Raw genomic sequence first — 26773 nt, forward strand, 5'->3', positions numbered from 1 at the left:
TTGTGGAGTTTTGATTTGAATTTGCAGGTAGGTGGGAGCTTCTGAAGTATAGTTAGTTTATGAATATGCCGTACTTCATATCATTAATGTTTGGAGGAACACTTAAGAGAGAGGAAGAGTAAGGAAAGAGTTAACTGTAAGTGAAATAAATTTTTTGTTCTTAACAGCAATATTTGTATAGTGCACGATATCTGCAAGCTATAAAGTAAAGTTTTCTCAGTTATTTTCAAGTGTAATTGAGATAGTAAACAGGTGCCCCTGTTTTTTTCCCTTCTTTTCACTTTCTCCTTGTTCAGTTTTAAGAAATGTAGGCACTGCATTGTAAAAAACGAGAGTATGATACAAGAAAAAAATATGTGCTTTTTCTCATTCTTGCATAGGGTAATGTCTGAATTAAAGCTGTTGGCATTATCTAGTAACAAGTTTTATGGGAAAGCAAATAAATAAAGAACATTGAATATAATACAGCTTCTGTCTAGCAAATAAATGCAGAAGCAGCTCTGTATCTGGTTCTCATGTCGGGAACAATCTGATAAACAGCAATAAAAACAAAACACTGCTTTCTTTGAATGGCCTTCTTTCGCTGGCTAGGAAATAATGTTTTCTGAAAGCATTCAATTGTTTTCTCATTTTGGGAGAGCAATAAAGATGAGACAAAACCAGACAGCACTTAGCACAGGCTGTACCCATCCATTTTAGCATGGATAAGCTTCCTTTTAGGTTAACCCAACTCTGTGAGTGTAGTTGTCAGTTTGGGACTGTTGGTCCTGTTTAGGAAGGTAAAACTTCAGTATTTGAAGATGTACATAGTTTTGTGTGTTAATGTTAAGTTAATAGGTTTTTGGGGTGCATTGAGGTATTTTTGTTTATTTGTTTGCATTTACTAAAACAAAGTTTTGTAAGATGAGATATAGGCTCAAATAGGTACGACAAGAAAAAACTGTAAAAGGTCAACCTGTCAAACATTAGTGTGTGCATGTAACACAAAAGCTGGAACTAGATATTTAACAAAAAGCTATTACAAATAAAAGGTGGGAGTAATAGCTTTTCAACATCATGACTGTTTCTATACTATCTTTAAATCTTAATGATCTCACAGATATATGCAAAAAAGAAAGCGTAGTGAACTATATTAAAAATGTAGAGTGCATATAGCTATGCTAAAGGAAACACATTTGGAAAGAAATGAGCATGTGAATGTAATAAAGAAAGGTTTTTCCAGATGGTTATTCATCGAAATACCTGGGACAAAGGAAAAGAGGCGTGCTTACATTAATTTCAAGAGGAGCTCCAATAGTGATAAAAGGGAATAAAAAGATGATAATGGGTAAATAGGTAGAACTAAGGGGCTATTGGTAAGGGAGGAGGATTACAATGGCATGTGTTTATATTCTACCTAAAACTGCTACAAAGAAGTGTAAGAAAATTCTGGGAGAAATCAGTTTTCAGCAGGAAAATTACTTACAGATGGGGACTGGCATTTGATTTGCAGCAGGGAAGATGTGTCTGGGGAGCCCAGAAGGGAAAATATAACTAAGGAAGGTAGATTTTTGAAGAAATTAAAATATTTGGCATGGAATATGTGAATTCAGTGGTAGGAGTTTGGAGTGAATTTAAATATTTCCCAGGATATAAAAACTGGGTTGGCTAGACAGAACTTGTATTTTGCAGGAACACGTGGATTTAATTGAAAGTTTTAATACGCATCCAATAACTGTTTCAGATCACATGCCAATAATAACTAAAATAAAAACGCATGGTAATGAAGTAAAATGAGACACTGGTGCTTTCCCACTTATCTGTTGAAAAGATGAATTTAAAGAATGGGTAGTGGAAATTATTCTGGAGTTATTACCGAAGACAGAAATTTCTTCTGAAAATACAGCTAGGGAGTGGGATAAAATTAAGTGGAGTTTTAAAAAAATAGGGTGGAAATAAAACGAGAGAGAGATATGGTTAAGAAGTAACAAGAATCATTTAGAGGGACTGAAAAAAGTATTGCAGAATAGGGGGAATCTAACGGAGCAATAAGAGGCACAATTGCAGAATGCTAAGCAGAAAATAAAGGATAACCTCAATAATATACCTGAGTTTAGAAAGATTCCTTTTTAAGCAACTGTTTTTGATAAAATTGCTAGAGCACAAAAACAATGACTTGTGCAACAGAAAGTAGAAAAGGTTGTTGCCAAGCTTAGGGAGCCTGTAACAAGGAAGATAACAAAAGATCCTGTAGAGGTGCTAGAAATATTTTGGAAATGTTATGGAACTCAGTATAAAGCAGAGAAATATGGAGATCAAGAAAAGGTACAAAGGAAATGTTTATGGAATAATTAAATATGCCAAGGTTAGTGGTAAATGAGGCTCAATTACTAACAGGATAGGAGGACATGAGACAAAAATGGTGATGTACAACCAATCTTCAGGAAAGTCCCGAGGAATAGATGGTATTCCTGTTGGTTTGGAAGCTAGGTTGGAAAAAATCTGATAAAAATCTCAAAGGTTTTGTTTAACAGTATTTTAAAAGGAGGAGAAGCACCAACAACCTGGAAGAAAGTGGTGATGGCTGTAATACCTAAAGAGGGTAAAGACCCATCAGATCCAGCTATATACAGGTCCATTTCAATCCTAAACCATGATTATAAAGTGTTTGTCTCTAATGGCTAAAAGAATGGCAAAGGTGATGCCAAAATTGATAGACATAGCTCAGTATGGTTTTGTGGAGGGGAGGCAAACATTTGACTATTAAAAGAACAGTGATGATCCAGAGGGGAGATGACTGTAATACCACTGTTGTTGGTGGGTCTTAATGCAAAGAAAGCATTTGACTGCGTAAGATGGGAATGAGCAGAGCAATGGAAGCATTTGCATTCCCTGATAAAATTATAAGGTTGATTAGTAGGATATATGAGGGATCGGAGGAAAAAATTAAAGTGAATGGGTTCCTGTCTAATAATTTCTGTTTAAGTAGAGGAACCAGGCACGGGTGCCATCTTTCTACTTTATTTGCACTATATTTAGAACCATTGGCAAAGAAAATAAGAGACTCAGAAATTAAAGGATGTAGTTGGTATGGTAGTCAAGTAAAGCTGGCTATATTTGCAGACAATATTAATTTGTACCTGATAAAGCCAGGAAAGGACATTCCAGTGTTGTGGAACATTTCGAGGCAGTTTCATATCTTTTGGGGATATAAAATTAATGAAGCTAAAACAGAAGCAATAGCTGTAAATTATGTACCCACACACGAAACTTGTTCAGCAATATCCATATTTATAGGAACATGATACAATTCAAAGAAACTTCATTGTCATTTAGGACCATACAAGTGCAGCCTAACTGAAATTACACGTCAGCTCATGAGAGAAGTGCAGTGCAAATAATATAGATACAGCGATATCAGATAATAACATAAGAAAAAAAACACGTATGACATGCAAGAGGTAGTTCACATTACATACACACACGCATAAATAATATATAAATTAAATTTAATTAAATTTTATAATTAATATTAAGTACTTAGGAGTTTGGATTAAAAATGATTCTAGTGTGGCAGCTTAGGATATGCGGGAATAGACTAAACAAGGGATAATACAACTGAGACATAGGAAGCTCTGTTATATAGATATAGATTGCAAGATATAAGCAGTTAAAATGTTTTTAATCCTTTTAGTTTTATACACAGGTCAGTCATACTTTTATCAACCAGAGGAAAAGTTGTGGATAGCAATAAAATGCTGAAGGATTTTATCTGGGAGGGGAAGATGGCAAGAGTCAAGTGGGATAAGCTGATTCTTCCAACTGAACAAGGTGGTTTGGGATTACCCAATTTGAAGGGATATTTCAGAGCTACACAATTAAGGCTTTTATACATAACACAAGCAGAAACGTATAATTCAGTGTGGAAAGGGGATGATAATGAAATGGGGGAAGTTTAAGAAACAAAGCGAAACTAGGATTTTTTGGATGCATATCCTTAAGAATAACAGTAACCATACAGAATGTTATACTCATAAAGTAGTAGAAAGTATTCTAAGGACTAAGCCAACACGGGAAGAGAGAAAGGAGATTCTGCCGATAGGGATGATTGCAATTAGTGATATAGACAGTAGGCAATAAGGGGATGGAATTTATTGGAGAGAACTGTCAAAAGAACCAAGGTAGTGGGAACAAATTAGATAGGGAAAGGTAATAGAATGGAAAGAGGCCAAGAATTTATTTGGACTGTAGGCTAGAGGTTGCCTTCCCTATCGAGGATTGATATCAGAGTACAGACAAAGATAAAGAAATAGGGGGATCCTAAATGAAAAACCAGCACTGGTACAGTTTTTAGTAGAATCTGCAGTAGAAGCTGCTGTTAAAAAAGGAATAATTAGCAGAGCATACAAAATATTGCATGATAAATATAAGAATCCAGCTGAGGAGGTTAGAAAGGATCGGGAAGAGTGATTGGAAAAGCAATTCACAAAGAAACAATGGGGTGGTATATGTATATCTCCCAAATATGCAACAGAGTCTAGAAGATTTAGGATCTTTGCTTGGAAGTGTTTACATAGGTATTTTTATACCTCAAGTAGACTTCAAAGAATTTCTCCTCAGGCTGGCAACAAATATTGGGGGTGTGATGGGGAAGAAAGAGGTAATTGGGAACATATTTTCTGGAAGTGTAATGAGTTGGCAGACTTTAAAGATTCCCTGCAGACTGCTCTGTCAGAGATGCTGGGTGAGCAAACTGGTGGAAGTAAAATAATTTTTTGAGGTATGATTCAGAATCCAAATTGCATAGACATAATAGGCCCTTAGTGAGTCTATTTATGGTGGCTGCTAAAAAAGCAATTACTAGAAAATGGAACTCAAAGTTTAAACCAACTTTACTGGAAGTAATGAATATAGTAACAGAGGTAAAACAAGTGGAATTAAGATCTTTAGAAAAGGGTAGGAGCAAATTACATAGAAAAAAATGGGAATTGTGAGAACAAAACATCCAGAGGAGGAACGAGATTTAAAGAAGGATGGATTTGAATGAGCCATGTCCTGTTTGACTGACAATGATAGATAAGTGATGTGTAATGTTTTCATCTAAAATTATGTAAATAAGGTTTGTGATGTATAATATTTGCAACTAAAATGTCATTATGGTTTGTTTTCATTTATATAAATATTTGATTGCTTATGTCATACACAATAATTTATTAAAGATGTATCGTGTTTAAAAAAAAAGAGTGAAATAAGATATTTAAAGTGCTGCAGATTATGTATATTTGTTACTGGCTAGGTCATTTTGTGAGAGATTATTGCATAAAAACCACTGAAGACTTTAGCCCTGAGATAATATTTTTACTTGTGAATGTTAAGTAATTCTGATAAAGATTTTTTTAGACTTTGGAAATATGTGATGATATATGAAGTGGAAAAAGTGTCAGTTTTCCAATTTCATTCCGTCATAGACATTCTTCACTCTAAAGGTAATTTATCTGCTACTGAACGGGACCTTGATGATGTCGCTGGATGTGACTGATATCACTGGGCACATCAGCAGCATTTTGGAATTTGGTAAGATATTTCTCTTGTTTATCCTGGATCTGAGACACTTTCATTGCTAAATGCAAAAGGATATGATGTCCTTAAGATGCCTCAATTAGTTTTTGAAATTTAGCTGAACCAGTCTTATTTCTCGGCCATAGGAGAATAAGGATTAAAGAATCTTGCGTATTGTGTATGTGCAGAGATAACCTGGGTTGTATATTGAAAAAGTAAGCCACTAGGAGCCCAGTCAATTGTTTGCATCTTTTATGAGGGATAAACGGAGATTTCCAGCTCTTAGACAAACCCTTTCCAAGTGATTGGTGAACTGATTTACCTTTTCTTGAAAAATACTGCAGTACCTTAACAGCCACAGGTTAGAACTCACAGGCTAGAAGCTACCATTGCAATGTTTGGAACGCAATGTAGATTCATCTTGACGTATACCTTCCCCACCTTTTATTCCTGATTTTTTTTTTTCAGTAGAGTTTTAATTAAGCCATGTAAAAACGTAAAAACATGTATTGGAATATTTGTTTTTTTCTATGATATATTAGGGTGGCTTAGTGTGAATGCTTCTGTAGAGTTTAATGGCAGTTCCCTGTGCATGTGCAGAAATGTGTCCATTAGTCAATGATTGCATCTCTGCACTAATCCTGCAGTAACATCACAGGTTACCAAGATCAACTGTTTTCAGGATAGGGAAAATGTAAGCATTTTGGAGGTACTTTTAATAATGAATGGAGCACAAGTAAATTAAAAACAGGGTGGGAAATGCACCATATTGCTGTAGGAGCCATATGCCATGGTGCAAAGGTTACATTAATACTCTACTCCATGGTTTCTTGTGTTCAGCTGATTCATGCAACAGTGAGTTTTTGGGTTTTAAGTGTCAAGAAGCATAAATTGACAAAAGCATAAAAAAAAGAAAAAACCCACATGCATCCCACCATTTGTGTGACTTCATTTCCCACATTCAGTTATATATACGAACTCCATTGGTCACATTCCTGTGGGGCTAAGTGAAAAACCCACTGGAATGCATCCAGCTCCGTCTGTATAAGTCATTGCAGTTTTAACAAACTGTAACAAAACAAAGTTAAAGAAAAGCTAATCAACAGAGAATTATTCAGTGTAGTGTAGGTGTGCCCTCTCTTCCAAATCACTGTAAGAATACAGCTGCTCAAAACATCTGTGAGGTTGATACTTGGATAGCTGTTCACTCCATTCACACAGTCGTCAAACATTACAAGTCAGGTATTAATTCAAAGTCAAAGCAGGATACATTTTAGCAATCCTGCAATACCTGCCACTTTGAGCTGAAGGTACACTGCTTGCTAATTTCCCATTCATATTATGAATTCCTACAATACCAATCTTTTTGATGAATGTACTATCCACTACACTAGATGCTCATGTAATAGAATCATTGCCACAGGCCATGCCCTGTCTATTCAGCCCATTAGTAGTAAACGCATATTTGCTCTGGTGGTCTTTTTATGTAGTTGGCTGTGTACCAGATACAGGCTTGTTTGTTGTGGTGTGTGTGTGTCTTTATCAGCTTGCACAGCCTGTTAACCAAGTTGTATTTTACGGTTTACTTTTTTTTTTTTTACATAGTACAGTTTAAGCATTCAGTGCCCCTTAGTCATCCCCATGAAAATTTTCAACATAGTAGCTCTGTTTACTTCCTAGCTAGTAGAAGTGAGCAATTTAGGATGCATTGTGTGGTTTGTTTTAAATCCAGATTCCTTGGTATGACCACAACATTAAGTAACATCTACACCTTGTTAGGGATGTTCAGTTTTCCAAAGTTTGACCCATGGGGTTTGATGTCCACCTTCGTCTAAATCCTATTCATGTTATGAATCTCTGCAGTACTGACTGTTACTCAGTGTGATAATGTTGTTCCAGAATCTGCTGTTCGGGTGAGTACTACCATGCCTGATATATAAATATATATATATATATATATATATATATATATATATATATATATACGCACACACACATATTGGTGTTTATTCCGATGATATTTTTAAGTTTTATGTAATTCTGTTTTGGGAACATTTTGAACCTCTACCTTATGTAGGTTAAGTAGAGGAAAAGCTGAAGCAGTGACAGTGTAGTTTTGGTAGACACATTTTTTTCTTACTGCTTATTTCTTTCATCCAGAAACTGGTCCAGTGTACTTTCTGAAGAAAACTGTTCTCTGAAAGTCCAACTAGGAAAATCAGAACAGAAAATCCAAAGTTTAGAACTTGAGATTAATCAGCAAAAGTAAGTAGAAAAGAGACTTGAGACTGTTTTCTTTAGCAGCGCTTTTTTGTTTAATAAATTCATGTTTTTTTAATACATCAAGTCAGTCATAATTCTACTGACATAAAACTATATTATACAGTAAAAGGCTGTGCATAATAAACAAGCATGTGTAATATTGCAGATTTTAAGTGGCATAGCCAGTATTAAAGTTTTCCTTATAGCATCAAAGTAAGTTTGAGGATTTGACAGAGCATTTTTACCTCAGCTCGGTTTGACTGTCTAATCAAGTTATTTGTATTTTTTTTGTTAGTTTCTTAACCAAACAAGCCAAGTAGATGTAAATGCCTCTTTTCTGGAATAATCTAAGTGTAGTGAACTGAGACAGTCAGTCTCTCACAAGAATGCAAGTTAAACCCAAGAATATAAAACAAAGTACTGTTCTACCATAGGTCTCTAAGTTATAATAGCATGTGCCTTGAGCAAGTCTTAGCTGTTTCCAGTATTCTTAGTACTAGTATTTATGCTGTTTAACCTTTGGGGCTTTTTAGATCAGTACACCATATTCTTAATCTTCTGTTTTTAAAGAAAAATATTCATCATCTGTCTTTGCTGTCAATAACTCTTGAGGTACTTTGATGGACTGACTGTGTATATCTTTTGTATGTGCTCTTTTAGATCTAAGATGATTGATTTATGCCACAGACTTAAGTTAACTCAGCATAAGAAACTTTCCCAGGTTGTAGCTCCTCCTGCCCCCCCACAATGCTCTGCACCTGATTTTCTCTCTCTCTCTTTCTGTCTCTCCACATTTCCTTTGCTGTTCTCCAAAACTACAGCAGTGGAAAATAGGTTCAGACTATTCTCCAACTTTTTTGCCATTTTGAGGACGTTTTTCCTCATGTGTGAAAACTTTCATTATTTCTATATTTGTCAAGGTCAGATTGATCCTTTTTTCTTATTTTCCCTTTGTAATTTGGTGGGGTTTTTTTTCCTTGTTTTTGTCTCCTCATTAGGCCGTGGTTTTCCACATACTTGGATGAATTTTTGGTGTTTTGATTTTTCTACAGGTTCATGATTTTGGCCTAGTGTAATGTTCTGTTTTGGTTGCTGGCATACATAGCAGTGGTTACAAAGTGCAGACACATAATTTTGCCTCAGAACTGCAGTTGCATTATGTGTGATTTGCTTGGGAGCTCAGCATTTGACTGTAGAGTGTGACTGTTTAGGGGTTATCCTGTCGTTTTTAATTTCTCCCAAGTCTTTTGGGTTTTTAAAACCATGATGGGAATGGACCCCATTCCTAAGTCAAAGTACAATTAAAGTTCATGAAATTAGTATTGTTTCACTCTTTGATGTCAGCCAAAAGTGCTCTTCGGACCACCCGCAGTGTGCCCAGTAATGACTCCTCCTGCAATTCTTACGGAGTTATATGTATTGTTAACCTATCTAAATACGATTGTAGATTCTTTTTTTGAAAGTCCCATTGCTCCTACTACTATTGGAACTCTCCGGGTAACTTTCTTCCACATTGCTCTCGTTTCTGCCTGCATATCCTGACATTTTATGACTTTGTGTGTCTCTGTACGCAAGACACTGTAGTCACTGGGTGTGATGATTTCAGTGATCAATGCTACTCTTGCCTTCTTTTCTTGAACCACTATATCCATTTTTCTAGCATCTATCTTTTGAACTGTTGGTAATGGGTGGTCCCATGTGATATAAACTTCATCATTTTTTATGATGCTTTGTGGCTCATGTTTCCAGTGTTTTTCAGCCACTTTAATACCATAATGTTTGCACAATCCCCAGTGGAACACTCTTGCCACATTATTATGCCTTTCAGTATACAGTCCTTCTGCCAATAGTATGTCGCAACCTGCAACAAGGTATGCAAATGTTTCCAATTTGGTTTTACAAAATCTACATTTGTCTGTTTCTCCCACATGTTCAATGGACTTTGTAAATCAACGTGTATGTAGCCCACTAGCTTGGGCTGCCAATATTAACCTTGGCTCTTGGTTTGAATTTGCCTCTCCTTAACCATTCCTGCATTCATTCCTGATCAACATGAGGTTCTTCCAGAAGTTTTCTATACTTGCAACTGTATTTATGCTTTTTCCAAATTTCTTGCCTTCTCATCTGGTCCTTCACCTTATATTCTTTCTTTTGTTTTTTTGGCACATTCAGTTACTGCCTGATTTTTATCCACTTCTGGTTTGATTTCCATTCCTACTTGATGCCGATATACTTCTGCTAGATTAAGCAGAGAAGTCAGAGAAGTCATCTTAGATTTATTCTCCTCATGTTTCAAAACTTTCACTACGTTTGGGTCTTGTGAGGTCAGCAGATGTGTGGAGTCCCAAGATTGCAGATCTATACATATAATCAATTTCAAGGAGGCCCATCCCTCCTTCAGAACGGGGACTATATAATCTTGGTATGCACTGATTTTTATAAATTATTTGGTGAGCATGAAGCATCCTTCTTGTTTTCCTGTCTAATCTATCTAATACCTTTTGGGGCCAATCACTCTAAAACTGAAAGTTAGGACAGGAAGGGCAAATTGGTTTATAGTTTGAATTTAGTTCCTAGATGTCAGTGCTGCTTTCAGGATTAATTTAAGTCTTCTGAAATATTCCTTACTAAGATTTATTCGCATTTGTTTGTGTTTTATTGTTGATACTTCATCAATTCCCAAGTATTTATACACTCCCTCTTGCTCAAGTTCTTTTATATCACATTCTTGTCCCAAACTTCTCGACAGAGAAGATGAGAAGTCTTTACACTTTGTTTTCTAGGAGCCAAATTATAGCCATGGCCTAAGCTGTTAAGTAGACAGCATAATGGGTTAAGGGCAAGGCAGAATAGCAGCAGTGACAGAGAGTCACCCTGGAATTATCCACCTTTGAATTTTTATCCCTGGGATAATTTGTCCTTTATCATGGCTTAATTACAAAGTGGTCTGCCACTGTTTCATGGCCCCTGTAATGTAGTCAAACAGTGTAGGGTGTAGCTTATACATTTTTAAGCACTCTTTTATCCATGAATGTGGGATACTGTCAATTCTTTTTGTAATTAATCCATGCTATACTTAGATTCTTCCCATTTTTACAGTTTTCCACTATGACTTTAACAACAAATGATCCTTTGTTCCACCACACGTGTGCCCTGTTCAATCACAGCTTCACCTCAGGCTTTGTCCCTACTAAATGGTGCACTGCTACAGTCATCCCTCTCCACAAAGGAGGAGCGACTACAGACCCTGGGAACTATCACCCCATTAACCTAACGAGTCTGATATGCAAAGCTGTGGAACGGATCATCGTGGACCTAATAAACAAGGATATAGGGAATCTCCAAAGTCTGGATCCCACACAGTTTGGTTTTGTGAAGGGTAGATCATACCTGCTCAACCTGGTCGACTTCGAGTTAGTCACCAAAGCTGTGGATGAGGGCAAGGTGATTCATACAGCCTACCTTGATCTGGCCAAGGCCTTTGATACCATTCCCCACTCAGGAATCATAGAAAAGCTCACTAAGCTAGGGATCAACCCCTATATCACTAGGTGGGTTGCAAACTAGCTCACAGGTAAAACCCACATTGTGAAAGTAGTTGACTCATTCAGACTGCTGACCAGTCACGAGTGGAGTCCCACAGGGTTCGGTCCTGGGTCCGCTCCTGTTTGGTATCTACTTCTCTGAAGTCCAGGCCAACACGAAGGGACTCTGGCTGACTAAGTTCGCAGACAATTGCAAGTTGGGAGCTACTATTAACTCTCCAATTGATTTTGACATCCTACAGAAAGGCCTCACTGAGACCAACGACTGGTGTCAGAACCATGGCTTTAAGTTCATTGCCAAAAAATATGTCATCATCCTCTTTGGGAAAAACTCTGCTCCCATGAATTACCACATCAATGGTAGTCCACTAAACATAGAAGGAGTTATAAGAGATCTGGGAACACAGGTTGACAGCAACCTCTCTTTTGACCACCACATTGCCACTGTGGCCAGAAAGTCCTGTGTGTCATTACTAAGGGTTTTGCATCCAGGAAGAAAGAAGTTATTTTCTTCCTCTACTCTTCCCTCATTAGGCCAATCTTTGAGTACAATGCCCCATTTATAGACACCTGTAACAACTGGAGAGGCTGCAAGAATACCTCGCATGGATGATCCTAGGCCTTAAACAGTTGTCCTATATGGACAGACTCAAAAAAACTCCAACTATTCTCTGTCTCATATCACCTACTTAGAGGAAATCTCTGCTTGACTTACAAAGCCATGTCTGACCCAGCTCTGTTAGAAATGCTTCATCTATAGAAATCCCAATCCCTTCGCACCACACATTCCAGAGACCTCAACCTCATTACCACAATCAATGGAACATGCTGGAGGGACAGGTTCATAACCCAGAGACTGCCCATGCTATGGAATAGACTTCTCATACATGCCAAACAGAGCACCTTACTGGTCCTCTTCAAGAGGAATCTTGATGAGTGGATGGGAAATAGAAAATTCAACCCGGGGATCACTCCAGTGGCTCTACTTGACAGAGGCACTGGGAACTAAGGTCAGGTGGCATGATGCCAGGGTAATCCTGTGGGCTAGGCTTTTCAAGGCTCCAGGGCCATTAGTCTAGTACACACCTATGAACCTATATGACTTTCTTTTATTGCCCTTTTGTTCTACTGCCAATAATTGGGTTTTCTTTTAAATGACTATAAACTCATTCAGCGTCAATTCCCAAGTATAGTTTATATATCGTCGGAAGGCAAGTTATTGATTATAATTTTTAGGGTAACTTGCAGGTTCACTCTTAAGTAGGAGCATTGTTTTTCCTGTTGTTAACCAAGTTGGTGTCTGTTCAGGGTGTGCATATAAATAGATGTAATGCGATCCTATCTCGCCTACATTCATAACTAATGGGCTCGGAGCCGTGAATCGGCTCTGACTCGGCCGATACACTAGCACGAAGTCTCACATTGGCTGGGCCAACCCCCTTATCTCAGGATGCACCACGCCCAAACCCCCAGATCTCGTTTACCGCTCCTAGAGTAACGACGTGGTCTCGACTTGGCTGTGGCTAAGTACCCTTCTATTTTGGCCTTTTGGTCGCTTTTTGGCAGTCAGCTTTAGAATTTATACTCAAACAGCTATTTTAATAGCTATCTTGTTGTTAATTCAATTGTGATTGACTGTGTTTCTTTTTGAATTGTTGTGGTAATCCCTTCTGTTTGGCGGGCTAGGCCTGTTGGAGTTCGAGGGCCTTTGCCCTATCTCTTGTAGAGCGCTTAAGTTAGAGCTCTTCCCCCCCTTCCCTCTTTGTGTGTTTTGAGTGTGTTACAGTAAGTATGTCTGGCAAACAAAAGGGACATAAGCCATCGGGCTTTAAAAAATGCTCAAAATACAATTATAAGATGTCGTTGAGAGATGGCCACGCCATCTGTGTTTATTGTTTAGGGGCTAAACACTTGCAAGAGTCTTGCAGTGTTTGCCATGCTTTCTCCTCTCGTGTCCTACATGAGAGAAAAAATAAGCTTATCCTGAAGGGTCTCATCAAACCAGCCTTTGAGGAAGCTTTGGCTTCTTCTCCCTCTTCGAAATCGAAGCAAAAGAAGTCTTTGGCTCCGACAAGTCCGTCGGAGCCACCTGCAAAAAGAGCTAAATCTGTGTCCCCTTCCTCGGCTCCACTGGCGTCGGAGCCGAAGGATAGAGGATCTAAAGCTGGGTCTCCCTCCTCGGCTCCACTGTTTTTGGAGTCTCGGGATGAGAGATCAGGTACTCTGTCCCCTTCCTCGGCTCCACTGATTTCGGAGCCGCAGGATAGAGGGTCTAAATCGGGGTCTCCGTCGGCTCCATTGGTCTCGGAGCCGCTGGAGAGTGTTTCTGCTCTGGGGTCGGTTTCATTGGCTCCTGAACAGTCGGTGCCGAAAGGGGTCTCTGTTCTGGTCGAGTCTGCTTCGGCCCCGATCCTTTTGGAGCCAATTCGGAGCAGGCCTCCTAGCCTTGTTTTGGAGCCGATAGAAAAAGTCTCTCGGCCCCCTTCTGTTTCCTCCAGGTCCTCCAGGCTTTCAGATTCGGATGTAGATAGGGTGGTCCAGAGGCTCCTCCAGTCACCTGTCTTATCCAAATTATTTTCTGCTCCGGCCCAGTCGGCCCCGGAGCCAGCCGCTTCGATACTGTTTCTTCCTCCTCCGACACCCTTGGTGCCGTCGGAGTCGGAGTTCGAAGAGTCGGGTGAAGTCCTTGAGTCGGTCCCGAGACCCACTGCTAGTCTGTCAGCACCGTCTTCAGTTCCAACCCTTTCTGTGCCTTCCAGAGGTTTCCGTTCTCGGGTGTCCTCAGCCGGGCCCGAGGGGGATTCGTCAGGGCTTCTGGTTTCGTCCCCGAGTCTCCCTCTTGGTGCCTCGGCTAGGGGAACCCCGACACCGGTCATGGTCTCGGGGACGGGCCTCTCCTCAGATTCTGGTGGGCCCGCCTTCGAGGCTATGAGGAGCGTGCTGGCCCAAGTCTCTAGTGACTTCACCTGAATCTGTGACTCCTTCCGTAGACACGGTGGCTAGAGCTTTTGGTGCCCCCCCCTGTCTTCGGACAGTGCGGCTCCTAGGCCTGAGGATTCCTCCTTGTGTGGTCCCCTGTTTTCCAAGGAGCCTTCAGAGTTTGTGCCTGAAGAGCCCCCCAGGAAAAAATTATGCAAGAGGAAGCACATAGACTCCCCAGATGAGTCTGTCACCTCGGACACCGACCTCGATCATGCGGAGGGGTCCCCTAAGTCATCCTCTGATGATGTCTCGTTCTCCGATATCCTGGAGATCTTGAGACAGAGGGGTGACTGGCCATCCAAAACCCCTTCCGTGGAGGAGTCGGTCTTCCTCAAGGCCTTCGGAGCCCAACCCTCCGCCTCCTGGGTGTCTCCACCCTTCGACGAGTTACTGGACCTTATTTGTCGAAGGGTGTGGGAACACCCTGATTCTGTGGAGCCAGTTCCTTCTCACCCTACAAGTTTTTATCCGCACCCCCTGGCAAGGAGTTTCTAACCAAGGGAGTTCCGGTTGATGCTATGGTGGTGGCGTCTGCCACCCAGCAAGATGTGGCAGAGGCATCTACTTCTATCTATCCTCCTAACAAGGAGTCCAGGAGCATGGATAGGTACGGGAAGCGTACCCTGACGTCAGCGACCTTTACCCTGCGGTCGCTGAATTATTTATGTCACTTTACGAGGCTCCAAAGGGATCTCATGAAGGAGTTGGGCGATACCCTGTCGGGTAACGTGCCTGAGGCATTGACGCAGTCTCTCAACACCCAGCTGTCTACCCTTTTGTCCATTTTTAACTCGTCCATGAGGCTCATATCGTATGCAGCCGAAGGGGTGGGTAGGGCAGCGAGTTCGGGCGTAGCCCTTAGGAGGCAAGCCTGGATGAGCTTGTGCCACTTTGCGGAGGCGTTCAAGTCTTCCTTCACCGATGCTCCATTCGATGGGTCCTCTCTCTTTGGACCCAAGGTGAAAGACACACTCACTAGATGTGAGCAGGAGGGTAAGACTTTGTCTGCTGTTGGGGCCTGTTTTTCGCTTCCCTCGAGACCTTATCCCAAGGCTCAGAGGGGAGGAAAGATGTGGTTCAGAAAGTCCCAATAGTCTTTCCCTGCCCATCAGAGTGACCCCCCTTCCAGAGGCAGGGGGGGGGGATTATTCTGGAAGACATCGCCCCAGAGGCGGCGGAGGCCCCCGCAACTCAGGAGACCGCAAATCCTTTCGTGGTTCCTCCTTCCAGCGTCCCTGAGGGACTGCCCGACTGTGCATCTCCGGAGCCAGTCGGAGGTCGATTCTCGACGCATCCAAGGGCCTGGGGTTCCATCACTCAGGATCAGTGGGTGCTTCGTATCATCGCCGGAGGTTATACCATTCCCTTTATCCGTCCCCCTCCACCGTCAAGGAAAATCCCGGACATGCCGCCCAGTCAATGGGATCAAGCAGCCATAGAGGTCTCAAAGCTGCTCGGAAAGGGAGTCATCCAGCCAGTCCCCGCAGACCAGACCGGATTAGGAACTTACTCAAAGTTATTTTTGGTGCCGAAAAGAACAGGGGACTTGAGACCCATTCTGGACCTCAGCCACCTAAACCGCTTCCTAAAGAAGTCCAAGTTCTGGATGGTCACATTGCAATCCATTTTCCCATTGCTGGAAAAAGGAGTATGGATGTGCTCCATCGATCTCAAGGACGCCTATTATCACATCAAGATAAACAGGGCGTCCAGGATACATTTACGCTTCCGCCTAGGAGCCAGTCACTTCCAGTTCCGAGCCCTGCCCTTTGGTCTCACCACAGCCCCCAGGGTGTTTACCAAATGTCTGGCAGTGGTGACGGCTCACCTGAGACATCTGGGATTCCAGGTGTTTCCGTATCTAGATGACTGGCTCCTCACCGCCCCCACCAGGCATCTTCTTATTCAAGCCGTGAGTGCTCCCATCGAGTTGGGACATCTATTAGGAATTACATTCAACTGGGAAAAGTCTGTATTGCTGACATCACAGCGTGTTGCCTTTATAGGCGCAGAGCTAGACTCTGTCGAGATGCAAGCATTTCTTCCAACAGAGAGGATAAAGATACTACAGGACCAAGTCCTAGCCTTACTACTCCGAAGGAAAGCCCCAGCCAGGATGGTCCTTCAGCTTTTGGGGTCGATGGTGGCCGCCATTCTTCTGGTCCCTCTGGCAAGATTGCACATGCAAATTCTCCAATGGCTCCTGTCGACCCAGTGGTCGTACCAAGATCTGCCCTTGTCCTACCCGATTCTCATCACGGAAACCTGCCGGCGAGATCTTCGTTGGTGGCTCCTCTCCTCCAACCTGAACCAGGGGTGACTCTTCTGCCTCCTCTCCCACATTGCCACAGTGACCACGGACGCCTCCCAGATAGGGTGGGAGGGGCATTATCTGGACAGGACGGTTCAAGGCACGTGGCAGGATCACGAAACCCACTTACATATCAATGTTCTAGAAATGAGGGCAGTGCTTCTAGCATTGCAGGCACTTCACAGCTCTCTTCCCAAGGGTACCATCGCAATCTTCTCAGACAATATGGCGGTAGTATGGTACCTGAACAAGCAGGGAGGAACCAGGTCTTATCCTCTTTGCAGAGAAGCCATGAGAGTTTGGAACTGGGCGATCGCTTCGCAGAGATTTGTAGAGGCAACGCACATTCCGGTGAAGTCCAATGTGATAGCAGACAGGCTGAGCAGAGTTATTCTGATGCCTCACGAGTGGCCCCTGAACGACCGAGTAGCGGCTCAGATCTTCTCCAAGTGGGGGTTTCCCTGTTGCGACCTTTTCGCCAGCCCCTGGAAGGCGAAGTGCAGCAATTTCTTCTCCCTGATTCCCCCCAGGGGGAGTCACCCAGGGACGCTCTAGTCCACAATTGGCCCTCCGGTCTGCTCTACGCCTTCCCTCCGGTCCCACTACTGCCAAAGGTGATTCAGAAGGCGATCTGCTTGGGAAGCAGCATGATGTTCATCGTGTATACAGCTGCAGTCATAACAGATGGGTTCTCCTGCCGTCAGGCGGGTCCTCGGTCAGCCGAATTCCAAAGTCTAGGTCCGGCGTCTGTTGTCGTCGCTTCTTCCCTGACGTCAGTGCGACAGGGGTATAAAAGAACCAGCCGACGTCATTTTCTTCAGTCTTTCTTGCCGCGCGGTGCCCGAAGCAGAAGCAGTTCGCAAGTGCCGGTCGGCCAGCTCCTGAGATTACGAAAAATTTGGAAACTGAAGTCTTCTTAAAAGCTAAGTACCCCGTTGGGGAAACTTTTCTTGCCTCAGACCGATGTCAGACAAAGTTAATAATTGTATTTCTTGTGGGAAGCAAATACCGCATAAGGATTTCCATTCCCTTTGTATACCTTGTTTAGGCCCAGACCACGACGTCTCGGTCCGTCGCTTTTGTGCTACATTCAACAAACGCACTATTAAGCATCGGGCGGAGTTCGCCCAGCATTTTTTTGGGAAAGCATTTAACTATACTATGTCATCGGATACTCCGACTACAGTTTTGTCTAAAAAACGCAAAGACAAAGACCGACACTCGAGGTCCGCGGCCTCTACCGACACCACGCCAAAGCCGATTACACGTTGTCCGGTTCTCAGCGAGGCGCCTACACAGCCCCTGATTACCGACTACACTTCTTTGGCGGTGTCTCCTGTACCCGAGGTCGCAGGCTCCTCGTCCCACACCCCGACTACAGATACCGAAGCCACTCTTGGCGTTGAAACACAGAATGTGGACAGGTCCACCTCCACTCAAGGTGTCTTTAGACCTTCCTCTTCTTTCTCCATCAAGGCTTTCACCAAGTCTAAAGCAACCATGCACCCTAAGAGACCAGCTACACAGGGCCCATCTCCAGGCCCCATGCCCAAGAAACAGATGCTTAAAATGGCTGAGGATTTAATTACTCTAATCAGAGGCTCTCCGCCACCTCCGGACAAAAGGCCCAGAGTGGAGGAAGATTCCATCCTAAACACATTCCTACTCGTACCAAAATTCAAGATGCTCACTCTACAGCAACTTCTTCCCATGCTGGGCAAGGAGTCTTGGCTGGTAACATTGGACCTCAAGGAGGCATACCTGCATGTCCCAATCAGACAAAATTGCAGAAGATACCTCAGATTTCTTGCAGGTTCAACCCATTATCAATTCTCTGCATTGCCCTTTGGCTTATCTACTGCACCCAGAGTATTCACGAAATGCCTGGCATCAGTAATTGCCTACTGCAGACTTCAAGGGATACAAATATACCCTTATTTGGACGACTGCCTGATCCAAGCGGACAGCAAGCACATTCTTCTGAAACATCTGGATTATGTAATAATGTTATTAAACTCTCTGGGATACACAGTCAACAAAGAGAAATCAAGGCTAATACCCTCTCGGAAGATAATTTTCCTGGGTGCCAATTTGAACACAAACACCCAGATGGCCTACCTCACGCCAGAGAAGCAGGGGCAACTAATTCAATATTTCAGAACACTGGCAAATTGCACCAGGCTGACTGCAAGGAAAATCCTGCAGGCTCTGGGATTCATGGCATCTTGCATCTTACTAATCCCATGTGCAAAGCTGCATATGAGAAAACTACAATGGTACCTAAAAAACATATGGTCTCAACACAGCCACAGTTTGGAAACAATAATACCACTAATTCCATGTCTGCAAAAGGAATTTCTGTGGTGGGCTCAAGCATGTCAAACAAACACAGGTCTTCCATTCAGCAAGCCCCAAGCAAATCAAGTCATCACAACAGACGCCTCGGACTACGCCTGGGGGGCGCACATGACAGACCGGTGCATTCAGGGCAAATGGTCCCAAAAAGAAAAGCACCTTCACATCAATCAAAAAGAAATGCTAGCAATAATAAATGCTATTATAGCTTTCAAGGACCTTCTACAACCAGGTCAACTATTGATAAGAACGGACAACACCACAGTTATGTGGTACATAAACAAGCAGGGAGGAACACATTCTTATCCCCTATGCAGACTGGCCATGTCACTTTGGAACATGGCCATGGACGTACAAATGGAACTTCAAGCACAGTACTTTCCAGGCAAGGAAAACACGCTGGCAGACAACCTAAGCAGGAATATGACAGATCCACACGAATGGAAGTTGCATCCAACAGTTTTTACAGAAATAACACAAGAATGGGGAAGGCCAGACATAGATCTCTTTGCCTCCCACAAAAATCATCAATTAACAAAATTCTGCTCAAGGATCTTCCATCCAAAGGCCTGGAGAGTGGACGCTCTCTCTTTCAGTTGGACATCAATGACAGTTTATGCCTTCCCGCCTCTTTCTCTGCTGCCCAAAGTCCTATTGAAGACCAGAGCAGACAGACCAAAGATGATCCTCATTGCTCCGGACTGGCCAAGGCAACACTGGTACCCACTCCTGAGGAGCCTGACGCATTCCCCACCGTGGACCCTGCCTCTAATGCCTCTACTTCTGACTCAGCACAGCTTCAAAACTCTTCACAGTCAGCTAAAAACACTCAATCTAGCCGCATGGAAGATTCCTTAGCATCACAGCAGGCCCTACTCTCCAAGGAGGTGCAAGATGTCATTTTGGAGGCCAGAAGGCCATCAACTAGAAAAGCTTACTCCGCAAAATGGAAACGTTTTTGTGTCTGGAATGAGAAAAAGGGCCAGAACCCTGGAAAACTGAATTTACCTCAAATACTACAATATTTGGCTGAACTGCTAAGCAGTGGACTTTCGTTCTCCTCCATCAAAATCCATGCCTCAGCCATTTCTGCAGAATACAACACTGATCCACCTTTATTCTCTCACCCTCTATTAAGACAGTTCCTCAGAGGGGCTAAGAACTTAAGACCTCCAAGGAAACAACCAATACCTGCTTGGGATCTTAATTTCATTCTGGAAAAACTGACTTTGCCTCCTTTTGAGCCAGCTGCCTCATCAGATTTGCAATATTTGTCCTGGAAAACAGCTTTCCTTCTGGCTATCACTTCAGCTCGTAGAGTTTCAGAACTACAGGCTCTCATGGTTGTCCAGCCTTTTATCATCTTCCATCAGGACAGAGTTTCCTTACGAACCAACCCGTCCTTTATGCCTAAAGTGGTATCCAGGGTAGCTTTAAATCAGGCCATACATTTACCTACTTTTTATCCTAATCCTCAAAACAAAGGGGAGAGATTGCTACATTCCTTGGACATCCACAGACAACTGCGTTATTATTTGGACAGAACAAAACCTTTCAGAAAATCAGAACAGCTCTTTGTGGCCTATGCGGTAGGAGCTCAAGGAAAGCCAATTTCCAAACAGACAATCTCAAAATGGATAGCCCACTGCATACGCTTTTGCTATTCCTTTAATGGCAAGACTGTACCTACAGGCATTAGAACTCATTCCACCAGGGCCACAGCCACCTCTGCAGCCTTCCTCAGAGGAGTTCCTACCAAGGATATTTTGGAAGCAGCCACTTGGAGTTCTGTGCATACCTTCTCCAAGCACTACAACCTACCATTATACTCCAAATCTAGAGCAGGCTTTACCACTGCAGTCTTGCAGGGCATTTTGGCTCCTCCTAGTTCCACCTAGTGCCTACCAACCTTTTCTTAGCTTTGGGATTCTACCCATCTGTTATGACTGCAGCTGTATGCACGATGAACATAGTACAGTTTTGTACCTACCATAAATGTAGATGTTCGAGTGCTAATACAGCTGCAGTCCAGGTTTCCCTCCCTCCTTCCCCTCTAGGGGTATTCTTTTATGGTGTATTTGCTTGCAACTACTGTTTTTTGATTATATTGCATTGCATTATTACATAATTTTATATATTGCCTTCCTTCTGGGGGCACCTGACATCTGGGGCAAGAAAAACTGAAGAAAATGGCGTCGTCTGGTTCTTTTATACCCCCGTCGCACTGACGTCAGAGAAGAAGTGACGACAACCGACGCCAGACCTAGACTTTGGAATTCGGCCGACCGAGGACCCGCCTGACGACAGGAGAACCCATCTGTTATGACTGCAGCTGTATTAGCACTCGAACATCTACATTTATGGTAGGTACAAAACTGTACTATTTTGATCGCACCATACTGACCCCACGAAGTTTGGTTTCCTTTCCTTCGGAAGTATGCAGTGAAGGATCCTTGGATTCTGGACCCAGTTCCAGACCTCCTGACTCTTCAGTCAGGTCAGGCCCATCCATCACTGCGAACTCTCAAGCTAACGGCTTGGCTGCTCCACTTCCGACCTTACTCAGACAGCATATCCTTTCGCCTGAGGTGGTCCGGATTCTGTCTTCTTCTTACAGAGCTTCCACTAAGGAGATATATTCTAATAAATGGAAAAGGTTTGCCATTTGGGCCCAGCGGCACAACCTTGACCCTCTGACAGCCCCGGTGTCGGCAGTATTAGGTTTTTTGGCAACTCTTTTTAGACAGGGTTCCGCTGTCTCCACGCTTAAAGTCCAATTGGCAGCGATTTCTAATTATCATGTTGCCTTTGAGCCTTCACTCATGAGTCATAAGTTGTGTAAGGCCTTTCTTAAGGGAGCTTGGTTGCTTCGCCCCCCGGTGTCGCAACCTGTTTTGCCATGGGATTTGAATGTAGTTTTGGGAGCCTTGATGTCTCATCCCTTCGAGCCGGCGGCCACTTGTGAGCAAAAGTTCTTATCTTGGAAGACTGCCTTCTTGGTAGCTATTACTTCAGCCAGAAGAGTTTCGGAGCTTCAAGCCCTCTCTGTTAAGCCCCCTTATCTGATCTTTCACAAGGATGGAGTATCTCTAAGACTAAACCCGTCATTTCTTCCAAAGGTTTCTTCTGCTTTTTGTCTGCAGCAATCTATAGAGCTACCAGTTTTCTTTCTAAAATTTTCCAACAAGGCAGAATACAGACTTCATCAGTTGGATGTGCATAGACAACTGAGGTTTTACTTGGATAGGACACAGCAGCAGAGGAAATCAGACCAGTTGTTTGTGGCCTTTGCAGATAACAGGATTGGCAAAGCAGTAATTAAGACCACTGTTGCTAGGTGGATTAGGGATTGTGTTTCATTTATTTATCCATCAGCAGGAAGGGACCTTCCATTTCCAGTTAGAGCACATTCTACTAGGGCTATGGCAACTTCAGTGGTATTCCACGCCAGACTGTCGGTGGATGAGATATGTGCAGCGGCCACTTGGGCTTCTCCACATACTTTTATTTCTCATTACAAACTGGACGTGGCCTGTAGAGGTCGGACGTCCTTTGGTTCCACAGTGCTCTGGAGTGTTTTCCAGTGAGCCTCCCAGGATCTAGGCGCTAGGGACGCTGTCCCATCAGTTATGAATGTAGGCGAGATAGGATCGCATTACATCTTTTAGTTATGTACTTACCATAACGATAGATGTATGTGATCCATCTCACATTCTACGCATCGCCTCCTTCCCCCTACCTGTTGGATCTGGAGGAAACACTATTGTACAGTCGGAATGGCACATGTGAGTGAGTTGTTGTGGGGCAAACAAGATCTGGGGGTTTGGGTGTGGTGCATTCTGGGATAAGGTGGTTGGCCCAGCCAATGAGAGACTTCGTGCTAGTGTATCGGCCGAGTCGGAGCCGATTCTTGGCTCCTAGCCCATCAGTTATGAATGTAGGCGAGATGGATCACATACATCTATCATTATGGTAAGTACACAACTAAAAGTTCTTACTCATTGCTAAATCTTTGTGCAAAAATGTTAATACTTTCAGCCAAAAATTAGGTACTGCATCTGGGCCTGGGGTTTTCCAATTACAGGCTTTTCTTAACTTTGTTTCAAGCTCTCTGGTTGTTACTTCATCCCATTTCATATCCTGTACCTTTGAACCTCTTATTCTTTCTTTAACTTCTTCTATCCATTTAGCATCTTTAGGATTTTCATAGATACTTCTCCAAAATGTATCTATTTCTTCTTTTTTAGCGGTCTTTCAATTCCTTTTACCTTATTTCCCAATTCTCTATAAAACGTTTTTGGATCATCAATAAATTGCTTATTTTGTACTTTTCCTTTATATTTATTTTTGTATCTTTTACGTCTTTCCGCCTGTGCTGAAATTTTTAGTTTATTTGCAGTAGTGCATGATAGATCCTGGTCTGTTCTAATACTGCGCATTGCTTTTATCACATCTATTTTTCTTAGTATTTTTGTTGATCTATTCCCTCTTCTATAATCTTCTAACAGTGACACTTCTTGTCTTAACTGCTTTATAGTTTTCTCTGTTCGATATTTCCATAATGGTATTCGATTTCTCCCCTTCCTTTCCCTCACTACTCAGTGTTCTTGTGGTAGAACTTTCAGTTATTAATTTAGCTGCACAGTAATATATCCTGTTTACTTCTGTTATTTCACAGGAGTCTCTATGAACAGTCCTAATTACTGTGTTCATTTGTTTTATCAAACTTCTGACTTTTGAGGTTTTATTTTAAGGTTTTAAGTTATTTTAAAGGTTTGTTGATGATGGCCAAGATTGAGGAAGGAGAATCTTCTTCCTTTGCTTTAGACTACTTTCAGTCCCCCAAGGAAAAAACCTTCCAAGTGGAGAGAAGAGACTTCCCCCTCCTGCTCCATATCCTTTGTGGTTGTTCTGAAACCAATTATGAAGAACAGGAAATCTAACCCTTCTATGGGTGTTTCCACTTTCGTGCACCTAATAAAGAGACAGCTAGGGATAAATAGAGTCCTGTGAAGACCTTAGGTAAATGACTAAATTGGACTGGATTTCCACATCATCTCCACTATAGTCAGCTTGTACTAGCTCATACTGTAATATACTACCCTGATAAGTATCCAGCACTGAAAGGCATGCTTAAGCACTACCACTCTACCAAAATCTCTCTGCTCTAAAGGCAAACTCTTCCTCTCTGTCACTAAAGCCCAAAATCTATCAGGAGACTCTCTATACACAAACTGTAGCTACCCTCTGGGTGCCCTCCCACATGCTCTCAGGCGCCTTGAAAACCAACCAGCATTCAAAACACATCTAAGAAAACACTTCTCAACATCCTGGCTATTTAGCTGTACATCTCCAAGAATAAGTATAACATCTCTGCTTTCTTCTTCCTCTTCTGTCGTACTTCTGCTGTCCTCTACTCCATTGCCAACTATCAGTTTGTCTTCACTCACACCATCTTTTACATATTCATCTGTTAACTTTTTATCACTCATTTCATTTATATTTCAAAATGAATTCAACCTTTTGCTAGCCACCCTATGTGAATAACTCAGTACTCTGTATTGTAACATTTTTCTTATTGCATAGCTATTTAACTATATTTGTATAGAGTATAGTTAGTATAAGAAACTTTATTACTGTATGTATAGTTACTGTCTTATCTATTTTGACATTTATTTATTTTATTTATTTTTTATTTTACATTTGTTGACTGGGCTAGTCTGACTGGATATATGTCCATTTTCAGTAGAGGCCCGGGGAGAAAAGCTCCACTACAACATTGTTCTAAAGAAACCAAAAAATACTACATAGGAGTAACATATTTTAAAAATTAAAATTGATATAGTGACTAGTAAAAATGAAATATTCATTACATAAGAGAATATAAAATGACATGTATATAACAGTATTAACATGTGTAAATTCTAAATTCTAAAAATTCTAAAATTTCATTCTAAAATTTATTTTAATTGTATTCTGCTTAGCAATGTTGATATTGTATAACTTAAAATATTTTGATTGTACTGCATGTACTGGAGTTTTTCTCCCTGGCCTCTGCTAAAAATGGGCCTTTGTACCCATCTGGACTTCTCCAGTCAACGAATGTAAAATAAAATAAAATAAATTAGGTAGTATAGCATATCTGCAGAACTCCTGCAAACCTGTCTGTGTGCGATCTGTGTCTTCCCTTAGAAGTGTCAGATTATGTATTGACTGTTCAAAGATGATAGATGCTTTTTTTGAAGGCTCAGCTTAAGATTGGCATTATTTCATCTCCTCAACATCCAGGACGGACAAGGAGTCTGCTTCCTCTACTTCCCTTTCATTTCCGTAGTCATTAGGTCTGATTTTGGCATCAGTTACTGAGGCATCTTTTGGCCCACAGCCTCCATTGTGGCTGATGCTGTTAGATACCGTGGGTTCAGCTGCTGTCCTACACCTTTTCACATCTGTGGTGTCAACTTTTGCCTTTGATGCTAGCCATCTCAACACTGATCCCTTTGGTACCAGTGGCCTCTTCAGCAACAAATCTTGGGATCAACAGCTTGAAGTCGCTGTTTGTTCCTATTCCTGTGTCACCACTCTGGACCTTAATATTCTTGGCATTTGGACCCTTAGCAGTGGGATCAGTGTCAACCAGTCTGTCGATGCCAGCGATAGTCCCCCATTCAGTATATGCACCATTCATCTTTAAGTCTTCAAAACTGAAGTCCTTGATGCCGGCCAGTCTTGGGAATTTTCTTTGATACTGAGGGTACCTGGGCTCCATACTGAAATTTCAAGACCTGTATTTGTAAATCCTGGATTTATGAAAAAATGAAAACACAGGAGAACAGCGAATGTTGAAAATTATTTCTTTTAAAGTTTTTTTTTTTTTTTTCCAGGAAGCAAGTTACCCTGCATCCACTTCCCAGTTTGAAGGCTTTGTCCCCCACACTCAAATACTTGCATCTGCTAATGCCAAGATATCTATAAGTCAGAGAAAAGAGGATACTCCGAGATACAGTGATCTCACACTTAATCAAATACAAGTCTGCATTTTCGTTCATTCAGTCTTGTTGTTCCGGGACTCGCAGTAATGAAGTCGAGACTGACTCATCTATCTCTTTTGTCTCTCTCTCTCTCTCTATTTATTTATTTTATATTGCAATAACTTTATTAAATTCTTACATTGTAGACATGGGTACACATAATAACAGAAAATAAAATATAGCAAACATTTTTCATTTTCATATGTAGATGTTTCTTTTTAACAGTTATTATTCACTCCTACTTTACATAAATTGCTCCAATCCTGCCTTCCCTTAAACCTCACTCCTCCCCCCGGATTTTGTTCTGCATGTATTGTTCCCACAAATTCCATTTTTTCAATGTACTTTGTTCCTTTCCTTTTCTAAAGATCCTACCTCCAGTTCTTTTATCTCCCTTATAGTGTTCTGTACATCAGTTACAACTGATTTAGATTTTGATTTCCATTTTCTAGTAATTGATTTTTTTGGAAGCCAAGTGCGTTAAACTGGGTAAGGCTTTATCATGTCTGGGCAATGCAAATCCTTTTTCCCAGCTCAAAAGAATCATTGCAGTTCATATGGTGAACAAAATACAAGAGAGTTCAGGCTTAGGTTGTGGTATGCCCCACATCTTCTGGCAGGTTATGGGTTCCAGAATGGGTTGTTTATGCACAGGCTTTTCAGGTGAGTCAGCTGTTTTCTTATGAAAGAAAAACTCCCCTAAGATTGTCACAGCTTAGAAGGGACTGTAGTGGATTTTTTAAACAAGA

At 41.8% G+C, this 26773-nt stretch overlaps 1 protein-coding gene across 1 annotated transcript in view; it reads left to right on the plus strand.

Annotated features, from left to right (window-relative positions):
* Nucleotides 1-26773, plus strand: part of NINL (ninein like) — a 1970063-nt gene that overhangs the window by 1769609 nt on the left and 173681 nt on the right. Inside the window, exon 18 of the mRNA XM_044057633.1 lies at nt 7699-7803. Coding sequence (XP_043913568.1) covers nt 7699-7803 — 105 coding nt within the window. The remainder of the gene's footprint in view (nt 1-7698; nt 7804-26773) is intronic.

Source organism: Protopterus annectens, chromosome 1.part2 (assembly GCF_019279795.1).
Source record: "Protopterus annectens isolate FY-2018-M chromosome 1.part2, PAN1.0, whole genome shotgun sequence".
In the NCBI taxonomy this organism is placed as follows: domain Eukaryota; kingdom Metazoa; phylum Chordata; order Ceratodontiformes; family Protopteridae; genus Protopterus; species Protopterus annectens.